The 26,974-nt window shown below is 48.1% G+C and overlaps 1 protein-coding gene across 13 annotated transcripts in view; it reads left to right on the forward strand.

The window, feature by feature from the left end:
* The first annotated feature begins 413 nt into the window (after positions 1 to 413).
* Cacna1b (calcium voltage-gated channel subunit alpha1 B) overlaps positions 414 to 26,974 on the forward strand; it is a 204,901-nt gene continuing 178,340 nt past the window's right edge. For all 13 annotated transcript variants that reach the window (XM_063228637.1, XM_063228634.1, XM_063228692.1 and 10 more), the window contains exons 1-3: positions 414 to 834; positions 1,441 to 1,547; positions 4,824 to 4,963. In XM_063228637.1, coding sequence (XP_063084707.1) covers positions 552 to 834; positions 1,441 to 1,547; positions 4,824 to 4,963 — 530 coding nt within the window. In that variant the 5' untranslated portion in view covers positions 414 to 551. The remainder of the gene's footprint in view (positions 835 to 1,440; positions 1,548 to 4,823; positions 4,964 to 26,974) is intronic.

The raw sequence follows: 26,974 nt of genomic DNA on the forward strand, positions 1-26,974 counted from the left end.
CACTTAAAGCCCTAGCCACTGTGGCGTCCACGCCGGAAGGGCAGTGGGCGCGGCCGGAGCTCAGGTCTTCTCTGCGGTCCGAAGCGCGGGGGAGGGGCGCGGCGAGGAGGCCGAGGCTGGAGCGAGGCGTGAGCGGGGACTCGGGTGCGGCCCTCCCACCTCTGCCGTCGCAGCTGTCTCGGGGCGCCGGGAGGGTCAGGCAGGGCGGGGTAGAGGCCACGCCGCCCGCCCGGTTGACCAGGGCTCCGCACGAGGCTCGCGCTCTAGGCGGCGCCCCGAGCGGGGGGCGCACGGGCGCACGGGGCCGTGGGCCCAGCGCAGCCTCGAGGGCCAGGGCGGGGGAGGCGCGGGGGCGGGACTGGTGCTGATTGGCCGCGTGCCGCCACGTGACCGGTCGCTTATAGGGCGTGGCGCGGCCGCGGCTCGGGTGCGGCGCGGCCGGCCGGGCGAGGTCCGGTGCGGTCTCGCAGCTCGCATCTGCTCTGCTCCGGCGCCCCGCGCCCTCCCTGCCGGGGCCGCCGGGCTGGGGATGCGCGCGGTTCCCGAGAGCCATGGTCCGCTTCGGGGACGAGCTGGGCGGCCGCTATGGGGGCGCGGGCGGCGGGGAGCGGGCCCGGGGCGGCGGGGCAGGGGGCGCGGGTGGCCCGGGCCCCGGGGGGCTGCAGCCTGGCCAGCGGGTGCTCTACAAGCAGTCGATCGCGCAACGCGCGCGGACCATGGCGCTGTACAACCCCATACCGGTCAAGCAGAACTGCTTCACTGTCAACCGATCGCTCTTCGTCTTCAGCGAGGACAACGTCGTCCGCAAATACGCCAAGCGCATCACCGAGTGGCCATATCCTGCCGGTCGCTGGTGGGGGCGCGCGCCAGGGGCCGCGGTGGTGAGGAGGGGGCGGGGCAGGGCTGGGCCCGGCTCCTGTTTGCGTGGTCGCGGGGGCGGTAGCGGTGGCGGTGGCGGGGCTGACGGGTGAGTGGAGGGGCCGATGCGCGGGTGAGCGAATGGGCGGTATCCCGGGGCTCCCGTGCACCTCGCTTGCCGGTCCGGGGAGCCCTCTGGGACAGGAGCAAGCAGTCGGCCTGGAGGGCACCCGTGGGAGCCCTGTGGACGCGGCCCGTGCGCGCGTCGGCTGCAGGTGGTGCGCGCGAGTGCACCCGGGGCTCGCGGGACACATGTGTTAGCGCGCTCAGGTGGGCACTTGTGTCTGTCTGCCTGGGCATGCATGTGCGCCTGCGCAGCCTAGGGCCCGCTTGGGCGCCGGGCGCTGTCCGCGGTGCTGACGACCCCCCCTCCCCCGGACGTGCAGGACTGGCGGCTCTAACTGCAGACGCCCCGCCCGCCCGTGCTACGTGGTAGTAGAAGCTCTGGCCCGGCAAGGGTGGGCATGGGCCTGTCGTCCCATATCCCTGCCTGGGCTTTCAGTCTCGTCCTTAACCCACGCACTCCTTTCGAGTACATGATCCTGGCCACCATCATTGCCAACTGCATTGTGCTGGCGCTGGAGCAGCACCTCCCTGACGGCGACAAGACTCCCATGTCCGAGCGCCTGGTGAGTGCTGGCAGGCGGTTGAGGGTGGGCGGTGGCAGCCCCTCCCATGTGAGCTGTGTATGGTCTGTCCTGAATGGGCAGCTTCCCTACTCCAGTGGAGAGGCAGAATGACTCTTCCACAGCTGGCACCTCCCTTCAGAGCTGGCTCAGTCCCTGATGTGAGGACGCAGCGGCCATCAGCTGTCTGACTTGGGCCTTGAGTACCTGAGTTTCCAGCTGGACTCTGATGTAAGAGTTTTAGATCTAGGGGCAGTAAGGGCATTCATCCTGGTGAAGGGAGGAAGGTCAGGGGCTACAGCGTCCAGGGGAGGGTAGGGCGGGCGTCCACCTTCCTTGCAGGGCCAGCAGAAGCCTCGGTGCAGAGATGAATCTGGGAACTGTGATTTCTCCTTCCCATCCCCTTCCAGGACTGATGGATATCCTTTAAATGGAGGGTCCACTAGTCACAGGGAAGCTCTCCTTCCAAACAATCAGTCATTTTACCTCCAACTTCCTGCTGAGAGCCCCCCAGTCTCTGCAGTGCGTTCACTGCAGTACAGAGCTTGTGAAAATTAGAACAGGGCCAGGACTTCTCAGGACACTGGATTGCAGTCCTGGGGCCAGCAGAGGGCAGGGGTGAAGGCCAGTTGGCAGGCTGTCTGGAGAGGGAACATGTTGCTTTGGGTGAGCACCCCTTTGCTCAGCCCTAGTTCTTGACACTGCCCCAGGTCTTTGTCTTGGGACCATAGTTAAGGCTCAGAGTGCACAGAAGGAAAAGCATGTGGTCAGGAGAGGGCCTTGGGACAGTGTCTGTGGTGACAGCCTCTTGGGCATCTGGCAGCTCTGTCTTCCTCCTCCCTGGCTGCTTTTCTTTGACTTCAGCTTGCAGAAGATGAGGCATTAAAAGAGCTTAGTGTGGGAGGGTACTGTGCTACTTTCTGGTGTGACTGGCCATGCCCAGCTGTCCTGGTCCTGTGCTGTACGATATGGTAAGGCTGCTTTGGTGGTGCTGACGATTGGGTTGGCACCATACTGGGTGGACACCAGAAGATGGGAGCTTCCTGGAGGACCATGGAAGGCACAGGTGACAGAGTCCCTCCCCTCTTCTGGGCCTCAGGCTCCTGCACTGGTGGGAGCCCTTGTCTGCTCTGTCCTGATGGGGAGCATGGGCCCCAGAAGCCAGGAAAGAGGGCAGGAGTGATAGGAGCCTGGGGTTCAGGCTCAAATACCAGGTTTAGGGCATGGCCTGCCCCAAGGAAATGAGGCCCAGTGGTGGGTGCAGAAAAGCCAGCATGTGTGCTGGACAGGCTCAGTTGTCTTCTCATGGCTCCACCTGGTGCCTAGCTAGCTGTGCAGGCTTCTGCCTGAAGACTGGCTAGGTTTAACTCTGAGGGAGGCGTTTCCTTTGGAAAAGGGAACAGAAATTAGATCTCTGGCTGACCCCAGTCTAGGGTGCAGCTCAGCCCTTGAGGGTGCTTGGGGAAGGCAGCAAGGAGAATGGGCCAGCCCCATGGGTGGTATTCCCAGCGTCCCCTCCTGCTTCCATTTCTAGCGCTGCCTAGCTTAGATCTACTGCCTGTCCAGCCCTGGCTGTGTGCATACCCTGCGTGGTTCAGGACAAGGCTGGGAAGGAAAGAGGGGTCATACTGATCTCTTTCCTGATGGATTTCTGCAGAAAGGGTCCTACCTGCTTTGCTGTTTTCTGTCCATAAACTGTTTGTGAGTCCTGTCTTTTGAGGCCAGTGGCTCCCCTAGGGTCATCAGCTGCACCCCTTGGGGAGAGGGAACACTCCTGAGAATAGGAAAACAGGTGCCTGGAGACCAAGAGGCCGTGTGTATAGCCCTCCAGGGACCTTACCTGTTGTGAGTCAGCATCAGGGTGCAGAACAGGAGCACCCGGCCCCTCAGTGGCAGCCATTGTTGTCAGCCAGGCCACGGGCTGGTTCTGCTGTGGGCAAGAGGCCGTGTGATGGTCAGTGCTTCCTGTGGGAGCTGGCAGTGCCTTGCAGCTGGTGCCCAGGCCCAGTATTTGGCCCTTTCCCTTGTAGGGCAGAGCACCTCTCTGAGGGGAAACTCCTCCCGGGTTCCCACAATCTAGAGGGAGAACACTCAGGGGATTTTGGTGGTGGCCTCCTCTGTGCCCTGTCTACTTCTTTTTTTTTTTTTTTTTTTTTGTCTTTTTCGTTTTTATCGGTACCAGGGATCGAACTCACGACTGCCTGCTTGCAAGGCAGGCACTTATGCCGCTGAGCTAAATCTCCAGCCCCAGCCCTGTCTACTTCTTAAAGTGTTAGTTCCTGAGTGCAGACATCTTGGTCCTTGTGCTGACTGTGTTCAGCTCCCTGGGGCACTCTGTCTGTTTTCCACACACGAAAGTTGTCAATGCTTACCATTTGTGTCCTTACCCTGACACCTTTTCTCCCTGTGCTCCAGGTTCTGGGCTCAGACTGGAAGGGTCTGCCCTGCTTGAAGCTCCATGACCTTGGCTGAAATGCAGCTGGGATGGAGGAAAGGGATTTATTAGACTGTCCCATCTTCATCCCTGCAGTCAGTTTTCTCCAGCTGGAGCCCTTTCCTCAGTGTCTAGCCAAGTAGCCCTTACCCCGCCCTGATGTCACACCCTGGCTGGGTCTGAGTCTGAGACCAGCTTGGCTTCAGCCTGGGCCAGCCCTGTCCTTGACTTGCGGGACCTGGGACCTTATTGGGTGGGCATCATTGCTTGGCTGGACAATATAATTTATAAAATTTATAAAAGATTTTATAAATTTTTTATTGATTTCCAGAAGGGTTTGTATGTTCTGCTTATTTAGGAGTTTGCTGAGTGCTGAGGCTGAGTACTAGGCAGCATCTAGTGTTATCTGGGCAGTTGTGTGTGGTAGCCAGAGTCTGGGTCAGACTGCTTGGCCCAGGGACTCTGCTGTGTTTTCTGCCAAGCTCCTTTGTTTCCTTAGGACTGGGAAGACTGTGAAGGATATTGAAGGAGTTGCTATGGTTAACACAAGGAAGGGTTTTACCTCTCTCCAACCAGGGTTGACACTTCCCTAAGTGGGCCTACTGTGTGCTGCAGGCAACCGGTCCTCAGCACTCTGTGGGGTGGAGCACACAGCCGAGGCCAGGACACCAATGTGGTGCCTGCCTGTGGGGGCCGTTGCAGACAGACACATGCAGGCCTGCCGTGGAAAGTGGGCTGGAAATGTCTGGGTGCCTCAGGTGGGGTCAGGATGGTCCATCTTAGGGCCTGCTGTCCTGACCACTGCCCTGGGCATGGAGATGACTGTGGCCTTTGCTCCTTCTTAGGATGACACGGAGCCCTATTTCATCGGGATCTTTTGCTTTGAGGCGGGAATCAAGATCATAGCCCTGGGCTTCGTTTTCCATAAGGGCTCCTACCTGCGGAATGGCTGGAATGTCATGGACTTCGTGGTGGTCCTCACGGGGTAAGTGGGAAGGGCCCATGTGCATGGGGTATCCCTGGGCCCTGTCTGAGACGGTATGCAGTCTCCCTCGGATGAGCATGCTTCCCCTGAGTTGTCTGAGCTGCTCCTCTCCCAGGAGGCTGATGTGCTGTGCCTGGTCACAGAAGCTGGGTTCCCACCGGGCTCATAGCTTAGGGCTGGTATGGCCAGCATGTTGCCTGCTGGGTGTTGGCTGGGTCTGAGGGTGGAGGGCAATGACCTGGGAGGGCAATTGGCATCTTCTGCTGAGGGACAATCAGGTGACATCTCTCTGAGCCCAGAGTGGCCCTGGGTGGTGCTGTGTGTCCCGTCTGGCTCTTGCTCCAGGACAGACGGCACTGAGTGTGTTCTCGTCATGAGAAGTTCTTGATTTCCCAAGCCGCCAGGAAATCTGGGATCAACCTCTGCCTCCTGAGAATGGGGTGGAGTTTCTGTAGACTGAGAATTAAGGCTCTGGGCCAGGCCAGCCATAGGTTTTCCCTGGAGCTCATGTCTCAGGTGGAGGGGAGGAGCCAGCTGCATTGTAGGGTCACAGTCCTCTCACTGGTTTACCAAGCCTGGTATAGAGCAGTGCTGGATGTGATGGGGAAAATGACTGTGGGTTCCTTGGGTCCGGGGCTCCAGCTTCCTCAGCCTCCCGGGAGGAAAGGATCTTGACGAGTGGCCTTGAGGTCACTTGAGGCTACCCCAGGGCGCACTGCATCAAGGAGGCTTTGTGCCCTGCCCAGGACACTGTTTATTTTTCAGGATATCCCCTGGGTCCAGCTGAATGGCAAAGCATCAGGGATGGGTTTGGGGGCCCTGCAGGGTCCCTTCCTGGGTGCTTTTGTGGGAGAGAGGCTGCAGAGCCCACCCCAGGATCCCCACAGTGTGTTGCCAATTCTGGATGCCTCTCTGAGGACCAGAGGAGGTGCCCAGGTTGGGGCACAGCGTGTGCTGAGCAAGGCTCACAAGGCAGCTCCCCTTCCTGGTAGCTCCAGGGAGAGGGGCAAGGCAGAGACTGTGCTGAGGTCCTGCTGTGTCTTTCTCCGTCTCTCCTCTGCACCCCTGCCCGCCTCTGTGTCCCCTATTACGTCCTCTTCTGGACCTGTGTCCTGGCCTCTGATTTCTACCTCAGGCTGTGTTCTCTTAGGGCCTCTGTGGTGGTGCTAGGGTGGTGAGGGGAACCCAAGATGGGGTACTATGTCTCAGAGCCACAGACCTCTCTGATTGGGTATGTGAGGGCACGGGGACCTGTGTGTGTCTGTATGTGAAGGGGTGCTGGTCCCTGGGGTCCAAGGAAGAACCCTGTCCCCAACTGCCTGAGCAATAGAGTCCCCTGAGGCTCTGGGCATGGTGCAGTGCTAGGCAGGCACGGTCTTTCTCATTACTCTGTTGTTTTTAATTAGGGCTTAGCTAATTGGTGCTCAGAGGGCTGGAGGCCAGGAGGGAGGAGGCAGGCAGCACACTGGCTGTTGCCTGGTGACTCTGACACTGTCCCAGTGGTAAAGCTGGGTCCTTCCACTGTGGCTGTGGCTGGTGTGGAGGTGCAGAAGCCGCCTGGGGGATCCTTGCTCTGCTGCCCTGGGCCAGCCTCTAGGCTGGCACAAACCTGTCATTGGGCCTGGTGCACCATACCTACTTGGCTTCCTCTCCAAACCCGAGCTTTACTGGGGGTTCTTCAGGGGCAGCAGTCCTGGGGAGGTGGGGTGGTACCTGAACTGAGACCCACACAGGGCCCAGGTGCTCTGCCTTATGAGGATGAGTATGGAAGGGCACCCCAGCCTTTCTTGGGAGCCAGATTCTCAGCTAGCTCAGCCCTTGTGGAACCAACCAGTGGTGGCAGTGCTGGTCCCTGCCTCTGTGTGGAGGGAGTGCCAGCTCCTGGCCTACCACTCGATCTGCCCCTGCCCATTTCTCTCCCAGGCAGAACTGGGGCCCTGAGCCCACTGGCTGTTGGCCTGGCTATGCACACAAATGCAGAGGGCAGCTGAGGGGTGTGTTCTTCTGTTTCTCTGCCCTCCTGCCCATCTGTCCCTTCAGCTCGCTTTCCTGCTTTTCCGCCAATGCTTCTATTCATCTACCCACAGGCACCTCCTGTATCCATTGTTGGTCCCTTGGACATGGAGGATGTGGGGTGAGCAAGTGACCGAGCCTAGCTGAACTCCTCAGCACACTCATCAGCCTGAGCCCTTGACAGGAACCTTGGACATCCCTGAGTGTGCTCTGGTTCTGTTTCCTGTCCCCAAGGGCGTGCATGCAGCCAGAGCGGGTGTTGGCTTGTGTTGACCATTCTTTTGTGGTGCTGACTCGACCTCTGTAGGAACGTGAAGTAGACAATGGCTTGGGCACCAGGAAGGGGTGGGTCCTGTGTGCCAGGGCAGGCTGTGCAGCCTTGTTCTCAGGCCACCATGCAGGCACCAAGGACCCAGGTCCCAGGGCCCAGGCTTCCCCTCACTTAAGAGAGGCCTGACTGAGGGCCTGCCGGGGTTGGGATGGAAATGTGTGCTGCACCAGAGCCAATGGGTGGGGACTGGTGGGAGCAGAGGAGACCCAGGAGTGCTGATGCAGAGTCATTTGCAGGAGGCTGTTCTGTCACTGAACAGAGGCCAGCATGGTAGGAAGGTAGGTATGGCCCAGGCGGTCTGGTGGGGCGTGTGGCTGCTGGCTCTGCACAGAACAGGAGCCTGGGGGTACACACAGTCAGCAGAGAGATGGAGTTCTCCCAGACCTAGGGCTGTTCCATCAAATTTGGAAGTGTGTTGCGGAGGAGTGAGGTTTGTGAGAAGTGTAGGAAACTGAATTACAGGGCAGAAAAAGGAGGGAGAGAGATGGGATTAGGATGGAGGGTGTAGTGGGGCTCCCTCTGTGCCTCCCCACCCAGTCTTCCTTGAGTCTTACCTTGAGAGGACTTCACTGAGGGCATCTACTGCTGCTCACCCTGTCCAGGATCCTAGGGTCACAGCAGTGATCAAGTAGATGAGTTCCTGTTCTGGTATACTGTCTCCCCCAAGCAGATGGACAGTGGGTGTGGACATCAGGGCCTAAGCCTGGGGCTAGGGAGGACATTCACTGGGCTCAGGGACCTGGCCAAGTTCCATGAGGATGAGCTCAGGGTCCAGGGTGAGGGTCAAGCTGTGGGGGACAAGCACACAGGAGGCTGTGGGGCATGGCTGCCTGTGTAGGTGGCCAGGTGACCCAAGAGCCACACAGGCACCAGGCCTGGTGGAGGTGTCCTGTAAGGTGGGGTGGTGGGAGCCTCTTGTGTACCTCCTACCCACCTTTTGTCCCTGCCTCTCCTGGCCTTCAGCTCAAATGCCATATCCCTGTTGCATCTCTGCCTGCTGCTTCCCTCATGGACCTCAGGGATGCAGAGAAAGTGTCCTGGCTCAGCCAGGTGGCTCCCTGGGGTGTATTTCCAACCACAGCTTCTCACTTTACTCCAAATTAAACTGGAATTTCTTTTCAGGACATGTAATTAGAGCGTAGGTTCTTGCCTCGCTGGACTTGGCTCCTGTGGGAAGAGGGAAGGGTTGGGGGAGGGAAGGAAGTGGGGAGTACAGAGTCACCCTCGAGTGGGAGCCCTTGGACCTGAGTGCCAGGCCAGGTTGTTTGTGCTGGTGACTTGCTGGTCCTCTCCTTTGGGGCTGTGGACACAGGCTGATTTGGGGACAGGGTGTCTGGGTGCTCCAGGCCAGCATTAGGGTTTCTGTGTTGCTTAGGCAGGGACTCTGAACTTCTCTCCCCTTCCCTACCTAAGCCTTGAGGTTGTCCTGATGCTCAGCCCTCCCAGTGGCTGGAATGAGTGGTCAGGGCTTGAGTTCTGTGATGGCCCCATGCATGCTTCTCTTGTTGTGTGGTCTGGCATCTGCCCCCAGGCTGTCCATGGGGCCTCACTGGTGACTCAGTGCAGACCTGGTCAGGTGTCCATGCAGCTCCCCAATCTGGCAGAGTGTGCTGAGACCCTGCTCCTTCAGCTCCAGCTGTGTGCTATGGGAACCCTGGGTGGGTGATGGGTCCAGGACAGTGCCTATACCTCATACCCCTCCAAGCAAGGGTCTCCTTGTCCTCCTTGTCCCTGGGAAGGCCAGAGCCCTGCGTTGTTTATGGTTATGTAAGGCCTGGGATTGAGGCTGTGCCCTGTGGGTGGAGTCCCAGCCTCCTCTGGCACCCGCCCTCATGCTGGTATTTATAGAGGACCCAGCATACTCCCCGCCTTCTTATTCGCTTGCTTCTATCTCTTGGTTTTAGGGGGCAGAGCTGTATATGTGTACCCTATGCCCCTGTCCTTGTGTGTGGGAACTGAGAACCCTGTGGTCCTGAGCAGGATAGGGTCTGCATTTCTTAGGCTTGAAGCAGGTATGGTCCCTGTGCTGTCTCCTAGGTCTGTGTCTTCTGGGTATTGTTTGGATATGGCGTGGAAGGAAGCAGTGTAGGACTGGTTCCTGGCAGGCTGTTTGGTAGCATGCAGACCCTGGGGCCTCCTACTGCTCAGGGGAGCCCATGAGCCCCAGCCAATGCCCTAGGACATAGGTCCTGCATGTCTGCTGCCATAGAGGAGAGGTTTCCACCAGACCAGCTAGGGCTCAGGGTACCTGTCCTGAGGTTGGTATGGTCCCCAGGCTGTCTTTTTCTTGTTTCCTCATCTGAGAGGTGCAGGCCTTGCTGGGTACCTGGGACCAGGCCCCTGCCCCTGTCTGTGTGCTCACAGCAGAGACCTCCACTACTTCAGGTGCACTCTGTAGCCCAGGCACAGTCTTCTGCCTACCTGGCTAGCTCTAGGGCCATGGGTTTTCCAGGTCCGTATTCTGGGCAGCTGAGGCCTGGGTTGGGGACTGCACTACCAGGTCTGCAGTAATGGGTGGGGATAGCACATCTACCTGTGGCCCCCACAGGTCTCAGGATCTCGATGCCCAGAGGCCTCTGGATTTCATTTCCAGTTTCCTGAAAGGAATTGGGATTCACAGTCCATGGTCAACCTGCTCTTTAGGTGCAGCTTGTGGTGCTGGCAAGGGGTACCCCTCCCTCCCTTCCTGGGAGTTGGCCCAGTGCCTCCATCCCTCTAGAGTAGCCTTTTTGGTTTGGAAGTGGGAACTTGGGGTCTCCTGAGACACCACTTCATTGCCTAGGAGGAACCCAGCCTGCTGTGCTATGTTTGGGCTGGTGCCACGCCACAGGGTGCAGCTGGCCCATGTTTTGCGTCCACAGTTGCAGGGGCCCTGCAGACAGAGCATGGGCCTGTGGCAGCTGCACCCTCCCTGTGTAGCTCCTCTTTTTCATAGGAACCCAGTGCCTCTAGAGGTAGGGATGGTTGCTGGTGACTTCTCCTTACCGGACTGGAGCAGGCCCAGGGGGAGAAACTGGAGGGGCGCCTTGTGGCTGCTGGTTGGGCAGGGTAATCTTCTTGCCCAGTTTGCTCTGTCTCTGCACTCCAGATGGCAGCTGGATGTTTGTGGAGCAGATTCCAGCAGGAGACAGTGCTGGCCTCTTGGTCTGTGGCCCTTGTTCTCATCAGGGCCCAGGCATTTGCCCAGTTTCCCTCCTGTACCTCTGGCTCCCCCTGCCGGGTCCTGATTCTGCTGTGGCTTCTCCTGAGGATGTAGCAAAGCCTTGAAACCAGGTGGCTTCACTCCACTGTAGTGGGGAGGAGGCTGAGGCTAGGACTCCATATGTCATGTCACTTCTGGTGGGACTGGTACCCAGGTTTCCTGGGTGCTGAGCTGCCACGTGGAACATCCTGGTGGAGTCCAGTGTCTGATGTGTGTCTTCCCTACTCCATTGAACCCTTCCTCAGGCTTCTGTGCTGTCAGTGTGGATGGCACATGACATCCACAGGGCTGAGGTGGGGCTTGCTGAGGTTCTAGGGTGGGGCAGCCAGACTCTTGTGTGAGGGTGGGCACCCCAGGGAGCCAGGCCTTTTCGTTCCTGGCAAGGAAGTGCCTGGGCTGGACAGGAGACCAGTGCTTCCTTCCCCTCCCAGGCCTGGTCAGTATTGCCATAGGTGGACAGGTGGAAGGGAGGCAGAGTAGCCAGAGCTGCTTGGGCTCCCACTGACCCACAGGTGGATTAGGAACCGCAGGCAATGCCCTGACTCCAAGCATCCTGGTCCAGAGCTTTGTGGCCAGCCCCTGGCAATGAGTAGTGCCCTCTTCCTCCCCAGAGGTGGCAGGAGGAGGTGGATGGGCCCTTGAGCTTTTCAAGGAAAGGTGGAGGAAGAATGAAAGCTGACCTGGGTGAGGTTCTCCTGTGCTGACTTCTGAGCCTGATGATAATAGACAAAGCTTGTGAGTTGGGTATTGACATCAACAGCCCTTTTGTTAAAAAAATGAAGTTTTAATTTTAAGCTGATTGTAGGTTCATAATATGCAATTGTCATGTATAGTGTATAGAGAGCTGTGCACACTTTACTATTTCTCTGATGGTAATATCTTTAAGAAGCTACAGGACATGCTGGGCATGGTGCACACACCTGTAATCCCAGCACTTGGGGGATGAGGCAGGAGGATCGCTATGAGTTCGACGCCAGCCTGAACTGCATTGCATAGTGAACCCTGTCTCAAGGCAAAAACAAACAGACAAAAAAACTATAGGACAAGCTAGTCACAGTGGTGCACCCCTGTACCCCTACACTCTGGGAAGCTGAGATAGAATTGCAAATTTGAGCCCAGCCTGGGCAATTTAGCAACCTAGTAAGACCCCCTTCTCACAATAGAGGGCATAAATAAAGGGTGGGCTGTAGCTCAGGGTGAAGGCTCTTGAGTTCAGTCCTTAGCATTGCAGACAAAAATTTAACAGGCACAAAAGCTAAAAGCTAAAGTCAGTATCACATCCTTGTTGCTGACACTGACATGGTCATGCCAAGGAGCATCCACTGCCAGGAAGACCGCTTAGACCACCCCATCACCGCCACACACCGACTTCTCCAGCTTCCTGCCCCACTTCACCCTCAGTCACTAACGTACCCTCCATTCTACAGTCTTGTCATTGGGAGAACACTAGGTGAGTGGAATGATCCCTTCAGATTGGCTTTTCCACTTAGCAGAGGAGCCAGATCATTGCTTGTGTCCATCTCGGTTTGTTTCTTTCTGTGCTTGGGATCAGCAGAGCTTAGAGACACTGAGGGTCTGATTCCAGACCCCTGAAATAAAAAGCACGTCACCTAGGCTTTTCATTTCCATGTAAAGTACACATAAGAGTGGTGTTTACATTATACTTCTGTTTAGTTGTGATAATGCAATTAGTGTTGTGTTTAAATGTATCTTTTACTTAAAAATACTTTGTTAGCTCATCTGAACCTTCCACAGGTAGTAAGCATTTTGCTGGCTGAGAGTCACCTCGGTGTCGGGTATCTTGGTGCCTTGGTGATCACAGTGGTTGGTGCTGGAGGGTGGGGTGGCTAGGACATTCTCCTCAGCCACTGTTTCCTAAGTCTGCGGTGTTGACTGATTCTTCCTTCCATGTTTGCTTCTCTGCAGCATGGTGGTTTGAGGGCCTTCTACGGCCAGTAGAGTGTCTTTCACAGTTGGAGCCAGTCCTAACCCTTGCTCTTGGTGTTAGCTGTTAGCTTGGTGAGGCAGTCTGAGCCTTTGTTGTCATTCAGTGCCCTCCCTGAGGAGTGGCTTCTGTCTCAGGAAACCATTTCCTCCGCTCCCCTGTCAGAAACAACTCCTGGTTCCTTAGGCATATCATGAGGGTGCAGAAATTCAGTCACATCGTCAGACTATGCCTGTGATGCTAGGTAGATGTGTAAACTCCTTCCACTGAAGCCCCGCTCTCACAGTTACCAGTGAGGTTGGGTTAGCCTTGTCCACAACGTTGGCGTTTCGCACTCCCTTCAAGGGTCATAGGTGCTCTCAGCAGCATCTGGAATGGGTCTTGTTTCCAGAAGGCTTCCTGTTTGCTTTGTCCAGCTGTGTGAGAGCTGTAGCCTCATACAGTTGATTTCTTTCTTTCTTTCTTTCTTTCTTTCTTTCTTTCTTTCTTTCTTTCTCTCTCTCTCTCTCTCTCTCTCTCTCTCTCTCTCTTTCCTTCCTTCCTTCCTTCCTTCTTTCTTTCTTTCTTTCTTTTTTTCCTTCCTTCCTTCCTTCTTTCCTTTCTTTTTTGGTACCAGGGGCTGAATTCATGCCCTTGTGCTTACCAGGCAGGTGCTTGTGCTCCTGAGCTAAATCCCCAGCCCAATGCAGTTGATTTCTTAACTGGTGAAACTTGGAAGTTGAAATTACTTCTTGATCCAGGGGATGCAGGTGGGCATTACATCAGCAGGCACGAACACAGTTTTAGTTTGTTTGTGTATTGCCCATCGAGCTCTTGTGTGAACAGGTGCATTGTCAGTGAGCAGTCATTTTAAAAGGACTCCCCTTTTTCTTCAGAGCTTTAGCTCAAACCTAGGGCCTCATGCATACTAGGCAAGCATTCCCTAGACCTTGGAATTTTTTTTCTTTCTGTCTTTTTGAGACAGGGTTTCACCATGCAGTCCGGACTGCCCTTGAACTCATAGCATCTTTTTGCCTTGGGATTACAGGGGGGCATCACCACGCCTGATTCTGGAATCCGTTTTTATTGAGCAGTAGGTCTTAACAGTGGGCATAGCATACTTAACAGAGATACTGTTGCTGTGATAGGATCTGAGGGATCCCCCAAACGGAAGGGCTTTTAAAAGGTGAGTGGATCAGCATATCTTTATGAATCTATTGGTGAAATCATAATTTGATGGCATTATTGGGAGGTGATAGAATTTAGGGAGTGGGGGTGGGGCATGAGGGTGTAGATCATGGGAGTGTGACATGAGGAGTGTATCTTAGCCCTTGCCCCTTCTTCTTGGGCTGTCTTTCTTTTTTTTTAATTCATTAATTTATTTATTTTATTGGTACCGGGGATCGAATTCACGACTACGCACTTGCAAGGCAGGCGCTCATGCCGCTGAGCTAAATCTCCAGCCTCTTGGGCTGTCTTTCTGAGGAGAGCAGCTTTCCTCCATCATGTCCTTCTCCTGGGGTGTTCTTGCCTTGACACGTGGAGCCAGGTGACCATGCACTAAAACTTCTGAAGCCATGGGTCAAAAACTTCCGGTCTTCCGGTTGCTTTTCTCAGGCACTTTGTCACAATGCATGAAAATCTGGCTAGCACAGCCATTACCCAGATGTTACTGTTCCAACTTAGCACAAACGCACAGGAGATTTAGTGCAGTTCTTAGGGTCTCTTCAAAATGGGAAATTAGACTTGACTTCAAATTCAGGGCTCAGCTACAGCTCTGAGTTCTCTCTAGCTGTGAAGATTCTGGATGGTGTCTCTTTGCAATCAGTCGATTTTGTCTGTTGACAGTCTGTTGCCTGTTGGGGCTGCCTTTATCAGCTGTCTCAGCCAGGCCTTCTGCATGACTTGCTTCAGCTCCTGCATCAGCACCGTGCCCCACCTTGCACCTGGAGGTGGCAGAGAGGCGTCTTTCCTCAGATCCCATGGACTGACCTCTCCTGCTTCAGACTTTTCTGCAGCCTCCTCACCTTTCGATCTTCTTAGGATTGAAGAGTGTTAGTGCTTGCCCTGGACTAAGTTTTTCTTGCAGCAGTGTTGTGGCTGGTAGCATCTTCTCTCCAGATCACTCAGGTCTCTCATATCAGCCATAAGGCTGTTGTATCATCATTCATGCATTTCAGTAGCACTTTCAATTTCCCTCAGATTTTCCCTTTGCCTGTGAAAAGACATCTGGATTGTTTCCAGTTTCTAAAGTACTCTGAGGAAAGCTGCTATACCCATTTTGTATGGGTTTTTGTGTGAACATAAGTTTTCATTTTCTGGAAGATGACAATACAGTCATCAGTGCATATTACAAGCTTAAGGGTTAGTTTTAAGAAACTGCCAGTCTGTAATCCAGAACAACTGTGCCCTTTTGTGTTTTCTGCATTTTCACCAGCGGTGCGTGGAGATTCTAGCACCGCTTCTCACCAGCTTTAGTGGTGTTCTCCTTGGCTGTTCTCAGCTATGCAGTGACACATCCATGTGGCTGTGATTTGTACCTCCCTAGTGTCAACCATATTGGGTATCTATAATCAAAACATGCCAGTGAAAACATGAGTGAAATGAAAATGCATTTCACCAATGGGATTTACAGATGGTAAATAAACACCTTGGTCGTCTCTCATTTTTTGTCTTGCTGGGTTTTTTTTTCTGTTTTCTTTTTGTGCTGTCTTTGATCTTGTTACTTTAGGATAATACGAACTTCACAAAGTAAATTTGGAAATACATTCTTTTTCTTTTTGGTACTCGGCATTGAACTCATGACCGCACACTTGCAAGGCAGGCACTTATGCTGCTAAGCTAAATCCCTGGCCCTATTTTCTAGAAGGCATTGTGTAAAAGATGGTGTTAGTTCTTTCAGTGTTGGTGGAATTACAGAGTGAATCCATTGTCCAGTCCTGGAGGTTTTTGGAGAGAGTTTAGAATACTAATGTAATTTCCTTAATAGTCACAGGATTATTCAAAAAAATTTTTTTTTGTCTTTTTCCTTTTTATTGGTACCAGGGATCGAACTCACAACTGCCTGCTTGCAAGGCAGGCGCTTATGCCACTGAGCTAAATCCCCAGCCCCAGGATTATTCAAATTATTTTAAATTGGGTGACTTACGTTTGTCTTTTTTGAGAAAGTGGTTCATTTAGTTTAATTTTCGTAGTTTATAGTATTCTCTCATGACTCCTGTGATGTCTTAGAGGTTTGTAATGACATGCTTTATTTCTCATCTTGGTAATTTGTGGGTTTTTTTGGGGGGGGTTTATTTTGTCAGTTTTGCTAGAGGTTTGCCAGTTATACTGATCTTTTCAAAGAATCAACTACTTGATTTTCTCTTGGTTCCTTTTTTTTTTTGTACCTGGGATCGAACTCACACTTGCCAGGCAGGTGCTTATGCTACTAAGCTAAATCCCTGGCCCTTTCTTGGTTCTTATTATTTGCTTCATTTTGTTTACTTTGTGTTTATTTTACTTTTGATCAGTTCTTTTGGTGAGAGGTTAGACTACAGATTCAAAACTTTTTTCTAATGTTTACCTATAATGCTATAAATTGGCTTCTTAGCTAGCTGCATACCACACATTTTAATATGCTGTAATGTCAGTCTAGCTCAGTTCCATGTGTTTTAGAATTTTGCTTTAGACTCTCTTTCTGACCTATGGGTTATTTAGATGTGTGATGTTTAGCTTCTTAGTGTTTGGTGATTTTTAGTTTCTTCTTATTACTGATTTCTAGTTTGATTTTGTTGTGATCAGAGAATACACTCACCATAATTTTGTCAGTTTGTTAAGGCTGCTTTTGGGTCCAGGGTTGGTTCCCTTTGCTACGTGTCACAGATTTGGAGAAGAGTGTAAATCCTGCTGTCATTTGGGGTGTTTCTTGGACGTAGACTGGATCCTGTTTGTTGAACACACTATTAATTCTTACCCATGCTGGTTTTCTGTCTGGTGGCTCTGTGAGGTGTTGAGAGAGGAGAGTTGAAGATTCCAGCTGTAATTTTGAATCTTATTTCCCATTTCAGGCTTTACCATATTTTCTTCACATATTTTATAGCTGTGTTATTTGTTACACATGCCACTATGTAACAAACATTGGGAATCTCTCCCAAATTCTTGGAGGACCCTAATTCCCTGGGCAACAGTGTGTCTGTTGGGGCCTTTGGGAAGTGAGTAGGCTGTGAGGGTCCCACCCTTATTGATGGGATCAGTGCCATGGCCAGCAAGGCCAAGCCAGACCTCTCACCCATCTGTTCTTCTGCTCTGGAGGATGCAGCAGTGAGGTATGCTACCCTGGAAACTGTGGCAGGGCCCTCAGCAAACATTGAACCTGCTTGTTTGTTATTGGGGTGATCAAACTCAGGACCTCATGCTTACCAGGCAAGTGGTTGAGCCACTGAGCTAAATCCTCAGCCCCTTCTTTGGCCTTTTTTGAGGCAAGGTTTCACTCTATGGTTCAGGCTGGCCTTAATTCACTTTGTAGTCCAGGCAGGCCTCAAACTTGTGGCAATCCTCCTGCCTCAGCCTCCGGAGTGCTGGGATTACAGGTGTGTGCTATCATGCCCAGCTTGGCACCTTGATCTTGTTGGACTTGTGGCTTCCAGAACTATGAGAAATAAAATAATATCATTTCAAGTTTATACATAACAGTCTCAGGTATTTTTAATAGTATCACAAGTAGACTAAGACTCATAATTTAGATGCTGTGTCTTGATCCATTCACATGTCTTTCTGTGTCTTTGAAAACTTTATGTCCATTTCTCTGATGTATATCTAGAGTCTAATCACTGCTGGTTTTCTTTGTTCTTTCTTTTTAAATCTTCCTTTTTTTTGTTAATATGTTTGTTATTTGAGACTGTCTTTGTAGTTCAAACTGGCTTTGAACTCATCATTCAGCCCACGCAGGTCTCAGACTCACTGCTTTTCTTTGTGAACCTTTTTTCCTGTGATCATCTTGCCTGTACCATCATATTTGAAGTGAGTATTTTGTAGACAGCATATAGTTGAGTTCTGATTTTTTGATGCATTAGATCAATTTTGTCTGTCCTTGGTTTCTTTATACCATTTCTGTTTGATACAACTATTGATATGTTAGTCTATGGCCTTACCACCCTGAATGCGCCTGATCTCATCTGATCTCGGAAGCTAAGCAAGGTTGGGCCTGGTTAGTACTTGGAAGGGAGACAACTGTTGACCTGTTAGAACTTAAATCTGCTACTTTTAAAATTTTGTATTTCATCTGTTTTCCACTTTTCTGTCTCTTCTGCCTCTCTTTGAGTTATTTGAACATATTTTAGAATTCTGTTTTGATTTGTCTATCATATTTTTTAGTGTATCTCTTGTATAGATTTCACAATAGTTGTTCTAAAGGTTGCATTATATATACCAAACTTATCCTAGTCTCCTGGTGGTGTTTTACAATTCATACAAGGGTAGAAATTCTACCTAGGCCCATTACCATCTTCTGAATGCCATACAATCATCTGAGATACTTTGGCCTTATATATTCAAAACTCATCAATGTATATACATCATTTTTGCTGCAACCTTTAAGTATAATTCAGCAAACCCAAAGGGGACAAATTGTGTTTTATCGTTTCAAGAATGCTTCCTATGTTTGCTCTTTCCATTTTTCTTTTTTTCTTATGATCAAGAATTTCTTTTTCTCATCACATTATTTCTGTTTAGGGAACTTTCTTTTAGGGTGGATCTGCTGGCTGCAAGTTCTCTGAACTGTTGTAGGGTCATGATGGTCCTTCATTCTGTAGACACTAGTACAGATGCCTTTTCTAGGACAGGCATCTGGATTGATAGATCCTGAAAACATACCACTTCCTTCTTCCGATGGGAAACTTGTTCTTTTGAGTTGCTTTCTCTTGTGGATAACATAGCTTTTCATAACTAGGACTCTGATGTATCCTGTTTGTACCCTGAGCTGGTCATGTTGGCTTCAGTCGACTTCTTAAATACGTAGTCTACATCTCATGCTGAACTTGCAGATTTTCCAGCTGTAATACTGTATCTTTGGCAATATTTCCAACCCTGCCTTTTCGCAGTTGCATAGGTCCACGAAGCTCTGCTGTTTTACTTGCTCCTCATCATCTTGCATCTGCTCTTTCTCTTTGTCTGTTAACAGTATTTTCTGTCATTTTGAAAGTGTTCGATACTTTTCTGTCATTGCTGGGACAAAATACCCAATGCCCAAAATGAAGGAAGGAAAGGTTTATTTAGCTGTAGTTTGTGGAGGTTTCAGTCCATAATCAGCTGGCTCCAAGACAGGGTAGCATGGCAGAGGGGCAGCCATTTATGGCAGTGGCAACTCCAAAAGCGAAGGGGGCAAAAGGGAGCAAAAGGTAGCAAAAGGGGCAAAAGGGAGGAATACGCTTCTTTCCTTCCCTTATGTTGTATGAAAGCTACCTGCTCCAGGGTGGGTGCAGCACTCACACTGACAATCGTAGCCTTAGACAATGAACCAGTCACAAACTCTAGATTCAACTGCCTTAAAAAGGCATGCCCCACCATGACCACATGAGGCTTTGGGGGTACATTCAGACACAAACCATAACATGCCACTCCCTGGCCCCCCTACACATTCCAAAAGGCATTTAATTCATCTGCAAGAGTTGCCAAAGTCCTAACAGTTTCATCATTGCTGAAAAGTCCAAGTCCCAAGTCTTCTCCAAGATACAAGACAAACTCTTAGCTGCAAGCACCTGTAAAATAACAATGAAGTTAAATACTTCTAACATTCAATGGCACAAGATAAACATTTTTATTTCATAACTTACAACAGGAGAATATAAAGGATTGGGACCAAAGCAAGTCCAAAATCTAGCAGGGAAGACACTAAGTCATATAGTTCTATGTCCAGCATCTAAGGCAATCTGTGGCACATTTTGAGCTCCATGGCTTCACCCCACGGCACTTCCAGTGTTTGTGGCTCTCTTGGGCCTGCTTTGCTCCCTCCTTGCAGGTTTCCTCAGATGATCCATGTTCGTGGTTTCTCTAAACTTCTGGGGTTTCCACTGTGCTTTCGGCTTCACATGCTGCCTTCTCTCCCAGGCCTTATGAAATATGAGTGGAAGCCTTTAAACCTCAGAACTCTGATTTTTTTTCTTTTTTCTTTTGGGTACCGAGGATTGAACTTATGACCTTGTGCTTGCTAGGCAGGCACTTATGCCACTGAACTAAATCCCCAGCCCCTAAACCTCAGAACTCTTGCATTCTTTTTTAAAATTTTTAAAATTATGTTTATTGGTGCATTTTAGGTATACATAATGATTACATGTATCTTAGGGAATTTGTACCTGTATACAACAGAACTTGGTTCTTTTTTTTCTTTTTCTTCTCATTCCCCTACCTTCTCTGAGAACCTCTTCCCCTTCTTATTTACAAAAGCTTTCTTGTTGGGGACCACAAATTCACAGTGGTTAATTTTGTATACATCCCTAAGGGTTAAGATAGACACTTGGAAAAAACCAAAAAAACACACACTTGAGATTATCAGTACCATCTATTCCCATTAATTCTTTTTTTTCTTTTTTCTTTTATTAGTTTCTTTTTTCTTCTTTTTATCCTTGAAATAACATGGATTTGGGAAAAAAAGAACTCTTGTATTCTGCATATGCCTAAAACCAGGGCCACATGGACGATGTCAAGGTCCACTGCCAGCTTGTAGCTGTAGCCAAGCTGTCGTCTCTTTAGGCTGTAGCAGTCCAGTGCCTGGATCACTGAGCACCCTGAATCTGATTCTGAGGAACAAATTCTCTGTGCCACCACTATTCTGGAACCTATTGCAGCCACTGCCACCATTCTGGAATGTAGTATGGCTGCTGCCATTCCAAAACATGGTGCTCTGTGTCTTTGCCCTCAAAGCATAGTCTTTCACTTTTGCAGTTTTGAGGTGACAAAAGGTGAAGACTTGCTGCTTCTTGTGATGTTCTCAGGCCGTCTTTTCTATTTTTCTGTTTCTTCTCAGCAATTGAGATTTTCTTAGCTCTGTCTTTGCAGTTTATACCTTTCCTGGAACTTTTTTCCTGGCCAGACTCACAATGTTTGAAATCATTCTGCTGGGCTCTTTGTTCTTGATTGACAGTATCAATCTGGAAAATGCCCCAATATGGCAGTGGCACAGCCTCAACATTCTACTGCCCTTGAAATTTTTTCTGCCAGTTTAATTAGTCCACCCGCCTTAATCTTAATATCAGGCTAAATCTCTGGACATGAGCAAAATGCAGACAAACTTTCTGCAAAGCCATAACATTGTCTGGAGTCCAACAACTGAAGTCCTTCTCCCCAGTAGAAACTTCCTAAACCTGGTCTTTACTAATAGCACTTCTGTCAGCCTTCTGGTTTTCTGAGCTCTGACCAGAATCTCCCATATAGAACAGCCTGAGGCATTCTAGCTCAACTCTTTCAATTGACATCTTTGAACCTTTCCAAACTCTTCCCATTAGCCATTCCTAAAAGCTCATATGGCCAGATGCAGTCACAGCAATGACCCCACTTTTTTTGGTACCAAATTCTTTGTTGGTTCCTTATCTCCTGTTGCTGGGACAAAATACCTGACAACCAAAATTAAAGAAGGTAAGGTTTATCTCACAGTTTGTGGAGGTTTCATTCCATAATCAGCTGGCTCCAAGGCAGGGTAGGCATGATATAGGAGTAAACCATTCACAATGGTAGAAGACAGCAAAAGTAACAAGGGCAAAAAGAGAGGAGCACATTTTTCATTTTTATTGGTACCAGGGATCGAACTCACAACTGCCTGCTTGCAAGGCAGGCACTTACGCCGCTGAGCTAAATCCCCAATCCCGAGAGGAGCACATTGAGAAGATGCTTTCTGTCGTTTGTCCTTCTGTCTCCATCAGTTTTATCATGTTGTATTTTACTGGATTTTATTATAAGTGATAGTATAAACAAAATTTTTTATAGTCAAGGAGATAATATAGAAGCCATTTCTTCATTTTCTGCTAGTTGGTTCTAAATACCCTGTAATACTTTTATCCTCTTGAATGGTTTTATACTGTTTTATTATGTTTGATAGTATATGAAGGCATAATCAAATATTTAAAGGAAAGAGACACTATGGTAACTACTGTTACGTCGGGTTATTCTGTGGTGAAACACTATGTTGCTTAAATTGTTCTGTTCTGACCTGTGTTGTTATGTCCTCTTTCATCTTAATCTCCCCCTTTTTATATACATACTTTTTAAATAAAAAAAGTGATTGGCATATATCTAGTTTTAGTTTTCAGCATATGGAGAGCCAGTTTTTCCAACACCATTTATTAAAGAGACTGTCATTCTTCCAGTGAACCTGTTTGGCTCCTTTATCAAAGATAAGGTGGTTGAATGCGTTTGTAGTTGTGGTTGTATCTTCTAATCTATTCCATTGATCTTCAGATCTTTCTTTATTCTAGTACCATGTTGATTTTATTACAGTAGCTTTGTAGTATAACTTCAAGTCAGGGATTGTGATGACTCCTGCCTCACCTTTGCTGCTTAGAATTGCCTTTGCTATTCCAGGTCTCTTCTGGCTCCAGATAAATTTTAGGAGTGATATCTCTACATCTATGAGGTATGTTGATGGCATTTTCATTGGGATTGCATTGAATCTGTGTAGCAGTTTTGGGAGAATGGCCATTTTCACAATATTTATTCTTCCTATCCATGAGCAAGGGATGTCTTTCCATTTTCTGAGATCCTCTTTGATTTCTTTTTTCAGGGTATTATTATTTTCCCTGTATAGATCTTTTACTTCTTTTGTGAGATTAATTCCTAAGTATTTAGTTTTTTTGGATGCCAGTGTGAAGGTTGTGGCTTCTCTTATTTCTGTCAGTGATCTTGTTGTTAGTTTATAGGAATACTATTGATTTTTGAGTATTGATTTTGTATCCAGCTACATTGCTGAATTTATTTATTATTTCTAGGAGTCTTTCAATGGAGTTTTGGGAGTCTTCTCTGTAGAGTATCATGTCATCTGCAAATAATGATAACTTAACTTCCTCTTTTCCTGTCTCTGCCCCTTTTATTTCTCTCTGTTGTCCAATTGTTCTGGCTAGTATTTCCAGTACTATGTTGAATAGGAGCAGTGATAAGGGACATGTGCCTGATTTTAAGGTTAAGGCCTTCAGTTTTTGGCCATTTAATATGATGCTGGCTGTTGGTTTGTCAACAATATAACCTTTGTTATATTGAGGTAAAGACCATCTATTCCAATTTTCTGTAAGGTTCTTATTACGAACGAGTGTTGGACCTTATCAGAAGCTTTTTCTGCATCTATAGAAATGATCATGTGATTCTTACTTTTGGCTTTATTGCTGTGGTGGGTTACATTTACTGATTTACATATGTTGAAACCATCCCTGCATGCCTGGGATGAATCCCACTTGGTCATGGTGTATAATCTTCTTGATGATTTGCTGCATCCTGTTTGCTGATATTTTATTGAGGATTTTTGCATCTGTGTTCATTAGGGAGATCGACCTGTAGTTCTTTTTTTTAGTTGGGTCTTTCTCAGGTTTTGGTACTAGAATAATATTTGCTTCCAGGAATGACTTAGGAAGAACTATTTCCCTTTTGATTTCATTGAAGAGTTTGAAGAGTGTCGGCATTAAGTCTTCTTTGTATTTCTTGGAGAATTCTGCAGTGAATCTGTCTGGGCCTGGGGTCTTCTTTGTAGGTAAGGACTTAATTACATTTTCAATTTCATTAATAGAAATTGGGTTATTCAGCAGTTTTATATCTTCTTGACCGAGCTTTGGTACTTCATATGTTTCTAGGAATCTGTCCATTTCTTCTGTGTTATTGAACCTATGAGAGTAATGGTTTTTGAAATAGGTGTTGATGATCTGTGTTTCCACAGAGTCTGTAGTGATTTCACCTTTTTCATTTCTTATTGCATGAATTTGAGCTTTTTCTTCCCTTTGTTAATAAGGTTGACTAGGGGCTTATCAATTTTATTTATTCTTTCAAAGAACCAACTCTTTGATTTATTGATTCTTTGGATTATTTTCTTAGTCTCTATTACATTAATTTCTGCTCTGATTTTTATAATTTCCTCCCTTCTTTTGGCTTTGGGTTTGACATGCTCTTCTTTTTCTAGATGTTTGAGGTATAGCATCAGGTTGTTTATTTGTATTCCTTCTGTTTGCCTGATGTGGGAACTCAGTACAATAAATTTTCCTCTGAGGACTGCTTTCATTGCATCCCACAGATTCCGGTAAGTTGTATTTGTATGTTCATTTGCTTGTAGGTATTGTTTAATTTCTTTTTTAATTTCCCCTATGACCCACTGATTGCTCAAAAGTGTATTATTTGATTTTCATGTGTTTGTGAGGATTTTGAAGTTTCTTTTATCATTAATTTCTAGTTTCATGGTGTTGTGGTCTGATAACATACATGGGATAATTTCAGTTCTTTTGCATTTACTTAAATATGTTCTGTAGGCTAGTATATGGTCTATTTTAGAGAATGTCCTACGTACTGGTAAGAAGAATGTATATTCTGATGTTGTTGGATGGAACACTCTGTATATGTCTGTCAAATCCATTTGTTCACAAGTGTGATTCAGTTCTGTTATTTCTTTGCTGATTTTCTGTCTGGTTGATCTGTCCTTTGGTGTCAATGGTGTGTTAAGGTCTCCTGTTATAGTTGTATTATTCCTAATTTGATTCTTCATTTCTATTAATAGTTGCTTTGTATAAATTGGTGCTCTGGTATTTGATGCATATATATTTAAGATTGTTATCTCTTCCTTTTGAAGTTTTCCCCTAACTAGTAGGTAATGACCTTCCTTATGTCTTCGGATCATTCTTGGTTTGAGGTTCACATTGTCTGCAAACAGAATAGCTCCCACTGCTTTTTTGGGGGAGGTTCCTGTTGCATGAAGTATTGTTTTCTATCCTTTGACTTTTAGTCTGTGATTTCTTTTTGGGTAAGATGGGTTTCTTGTAGACAGCATATGGTTGGATGGCGTTTCTTTCTTTTTTTTTTTTTTTATCTTTTTATTGGTGACAGGGATCGAACTCACGACCACCTGCTTGCAAGGCAGGTGCTTATGCCGCTGAGCTAAATCCCCAGCAGGATGTTGTTTCTTGATCCATTCTGCCAGTCTGTTTCTTTTAATTGGTGCATTGAGACCATTTACATTAATGTTTGTAACTGTTATATATTGGTTTATTGTTGACATGTTATCTTTCTGCTGTTGCACATTTATCTTTCCATTCTGTTACTTGTCTGCCTTGTGTAGTGACTTTTTCCTGTGTGTATCTAGACTGTCTGTTAGTATTCATTGCAGGGTTATTTTGGGATCATGAAGTTCTTCAGCTGTTCTTTGTCATGGAGGTATCTTATTTCTCCATCGATTTTGAAGGACAGTTTTTCAGGGTACATCAGTCTAGGTTGGAAATTATTTTCCTTTAGGATCTGAAATACTTCACTCAATGCTCTTCTTTTTTTTTTTTTTTTTTTTGTCTTTTTCTTTTTTATCAGTACCAGGGATCGAACTCACAACTGCCTGCTTGCAAGGCAGGTGCTTATGCCGCTGAGCTAAATCCCCAGTCCTACTCAATGCTCTTCTTGATTTCATTGTTTGTATTGAGAAGTCTGCTGTGATTCTGATCAGTTTCCCTTTATAGGTGATCTGTCTTTTGTCTCTAACAGCTTTTAATATTCTATTTTTATGTTGGATTTCTGGGGTGGTGATTATTCTATGTCTGGGTGTAGTTTTATTTTGGTTATGGCTATTTGGAATTCTATATGCTTCACTAATACATATGTCAATTTCCATTTTCAGGTTTGGGAAATTTTCAGCTATTCTGCAAATAGCCTCTGATATCATTTGTATTGGCCTCTTCTTTTTTATTTATCCCTATCAATCTTACGTTGTCTTTGTTTGCATCATCTTCCAGCTGTTGAATTGTTATTTCCTGATTCCTTGTTATTTTTAAAAGAGCTTTCCTTTCCTGTTCACTAGCTGTACTCTTGTCTTTGAGGTCTGAAATTCTATCTTCACTTTCATTGAGAGGGTTTTGACAACTTTCAGTGGAATTTTTGATTTCCTATATATCTCTTTGCATTTGCTTCATGTATTCTGTTTGTTTCTTATATTGTTCATCCAGGGATTCTATTTTTTTTTTTTGTTTTGCTTCTCTAATTTTTTAACTGTGTCTTCTTGAGATGTGTTCAGCATCTCTTTCATTCCTTTTATCATTTCTTCTTTTACCTGAGAGATTATTTGTAATTTGAATTCCTTTAAAGCTTCCTGAAGTTACTTCTTTATTTCAGTTGCTATTATTTCAGGTATTTCAGGTGTATGACATATATTTTCTTCTATGTATATGGCTCCTAGGCTTTCTTGGAGTGGGCTGGAGGTTTGAGATTGCATTTTGGTCTTTTGTTTTGTCATTTTCTTATATTTCTGTGTTTCAAGTGATGTTCCAAAGCTTCCCCTGGGCATGTTGGAAATTGTCTCCCATGCCCTCGGCTCCTGGGACTGAATGGAGGTTGCTGAGCATGGTACAGTCAGGCACACAGGACCTCCTGTGCCACCTGCAGTGTTCCAGGAAGCTGGGTGGGCACCTAACCACTGTGAATGATGGTCCAAAGCTCTCCCTGGGCAAGCACCAATGCACTGGAACTCACTTCACATGACCTCAACTCCCCTGAGTGAAAAAGGTCGCTGTGCATGGTCTAGTCAGGCCACAAAACCTCCCTATTCTACTCTAGTGTGGCTGGTAGCTAGGCAGGTCCTTGACCACTGGGAGCCATGATCTTAAACTCTCCTGAGGCTGAGCTGGTGAGCAGAAACTCACCTCTGGCAGTCCAATTCCCCAGATTCTATATTTTCTTTCTTTGAAGGTACTTTTTTTTTTTTTTTTTTTTGCTTTTGTTTCAAGCATGTTTTCAGTTGTTGTGGAAGTGTTTTACTGTAATTGCTTTAAATCTGTGTTGGGTAATTCTAACAAATCTTTTGTCTTGTGCCTGCTCCTGGTGTCTGTTGATCCTTCTGTTTCTTTTAGTTTCAGGGCTTTGTATTGTTCTGTAGGGTGTCTTTTTAATAGAAATGTTGACATTTCCACCTGATTTTCCAAATCTTTTGAAACTTTTTTATCTTCTGTGTTAGCTGGAAGTCGCTTAACTTGGCCTTGAGGGTACAGGACTGAAAGTTCCTCAGGGAGTGGCACCTGGGTACTGGGTACTGAGGAGGCTCTGAAGTTCGCCGGGTTATGAGAATGGGTGGTTAGGAGACAGTGCATGGACTTCAGCCAGCCTGAGCTAGAGCCCCTGTTCCTAATCCCTAGACCACACTGATTCTAGATGGTGAAATTTATCCTATATCTTTGGCAGGGAGGTGGTGTTGTAGCTTAGTGGTAGAGCTCTTGCTTAGCATATGCAAGGTCCTAGACTTGATCTCTAGCACTGACCAGAGAGTATGCATCTTCTGAGCTGATGGAGCACTCTGGGGCCACCCTCTCCCAGAGGAGGAAGATGTCAGCATGGATTTTGTAAGGT

The sequence above is a fragment of the Cavia porcellus genome, unplaced genomic scaffold, assembly GCF_034190915.1.
Source record: "Cavia porcellus strain 051 isolate PalLab524CR breed Dunkin Hartley unplaced genomic scaffold, mCavPor4.1 scaffold_1, whole genome shotgun sequence".
Lineage (NCBI taxonomy): Eukaryota > Metazoa > Chordata > Mammalia > Rodentia > Caviidae > Cavia > Cavia porcellus.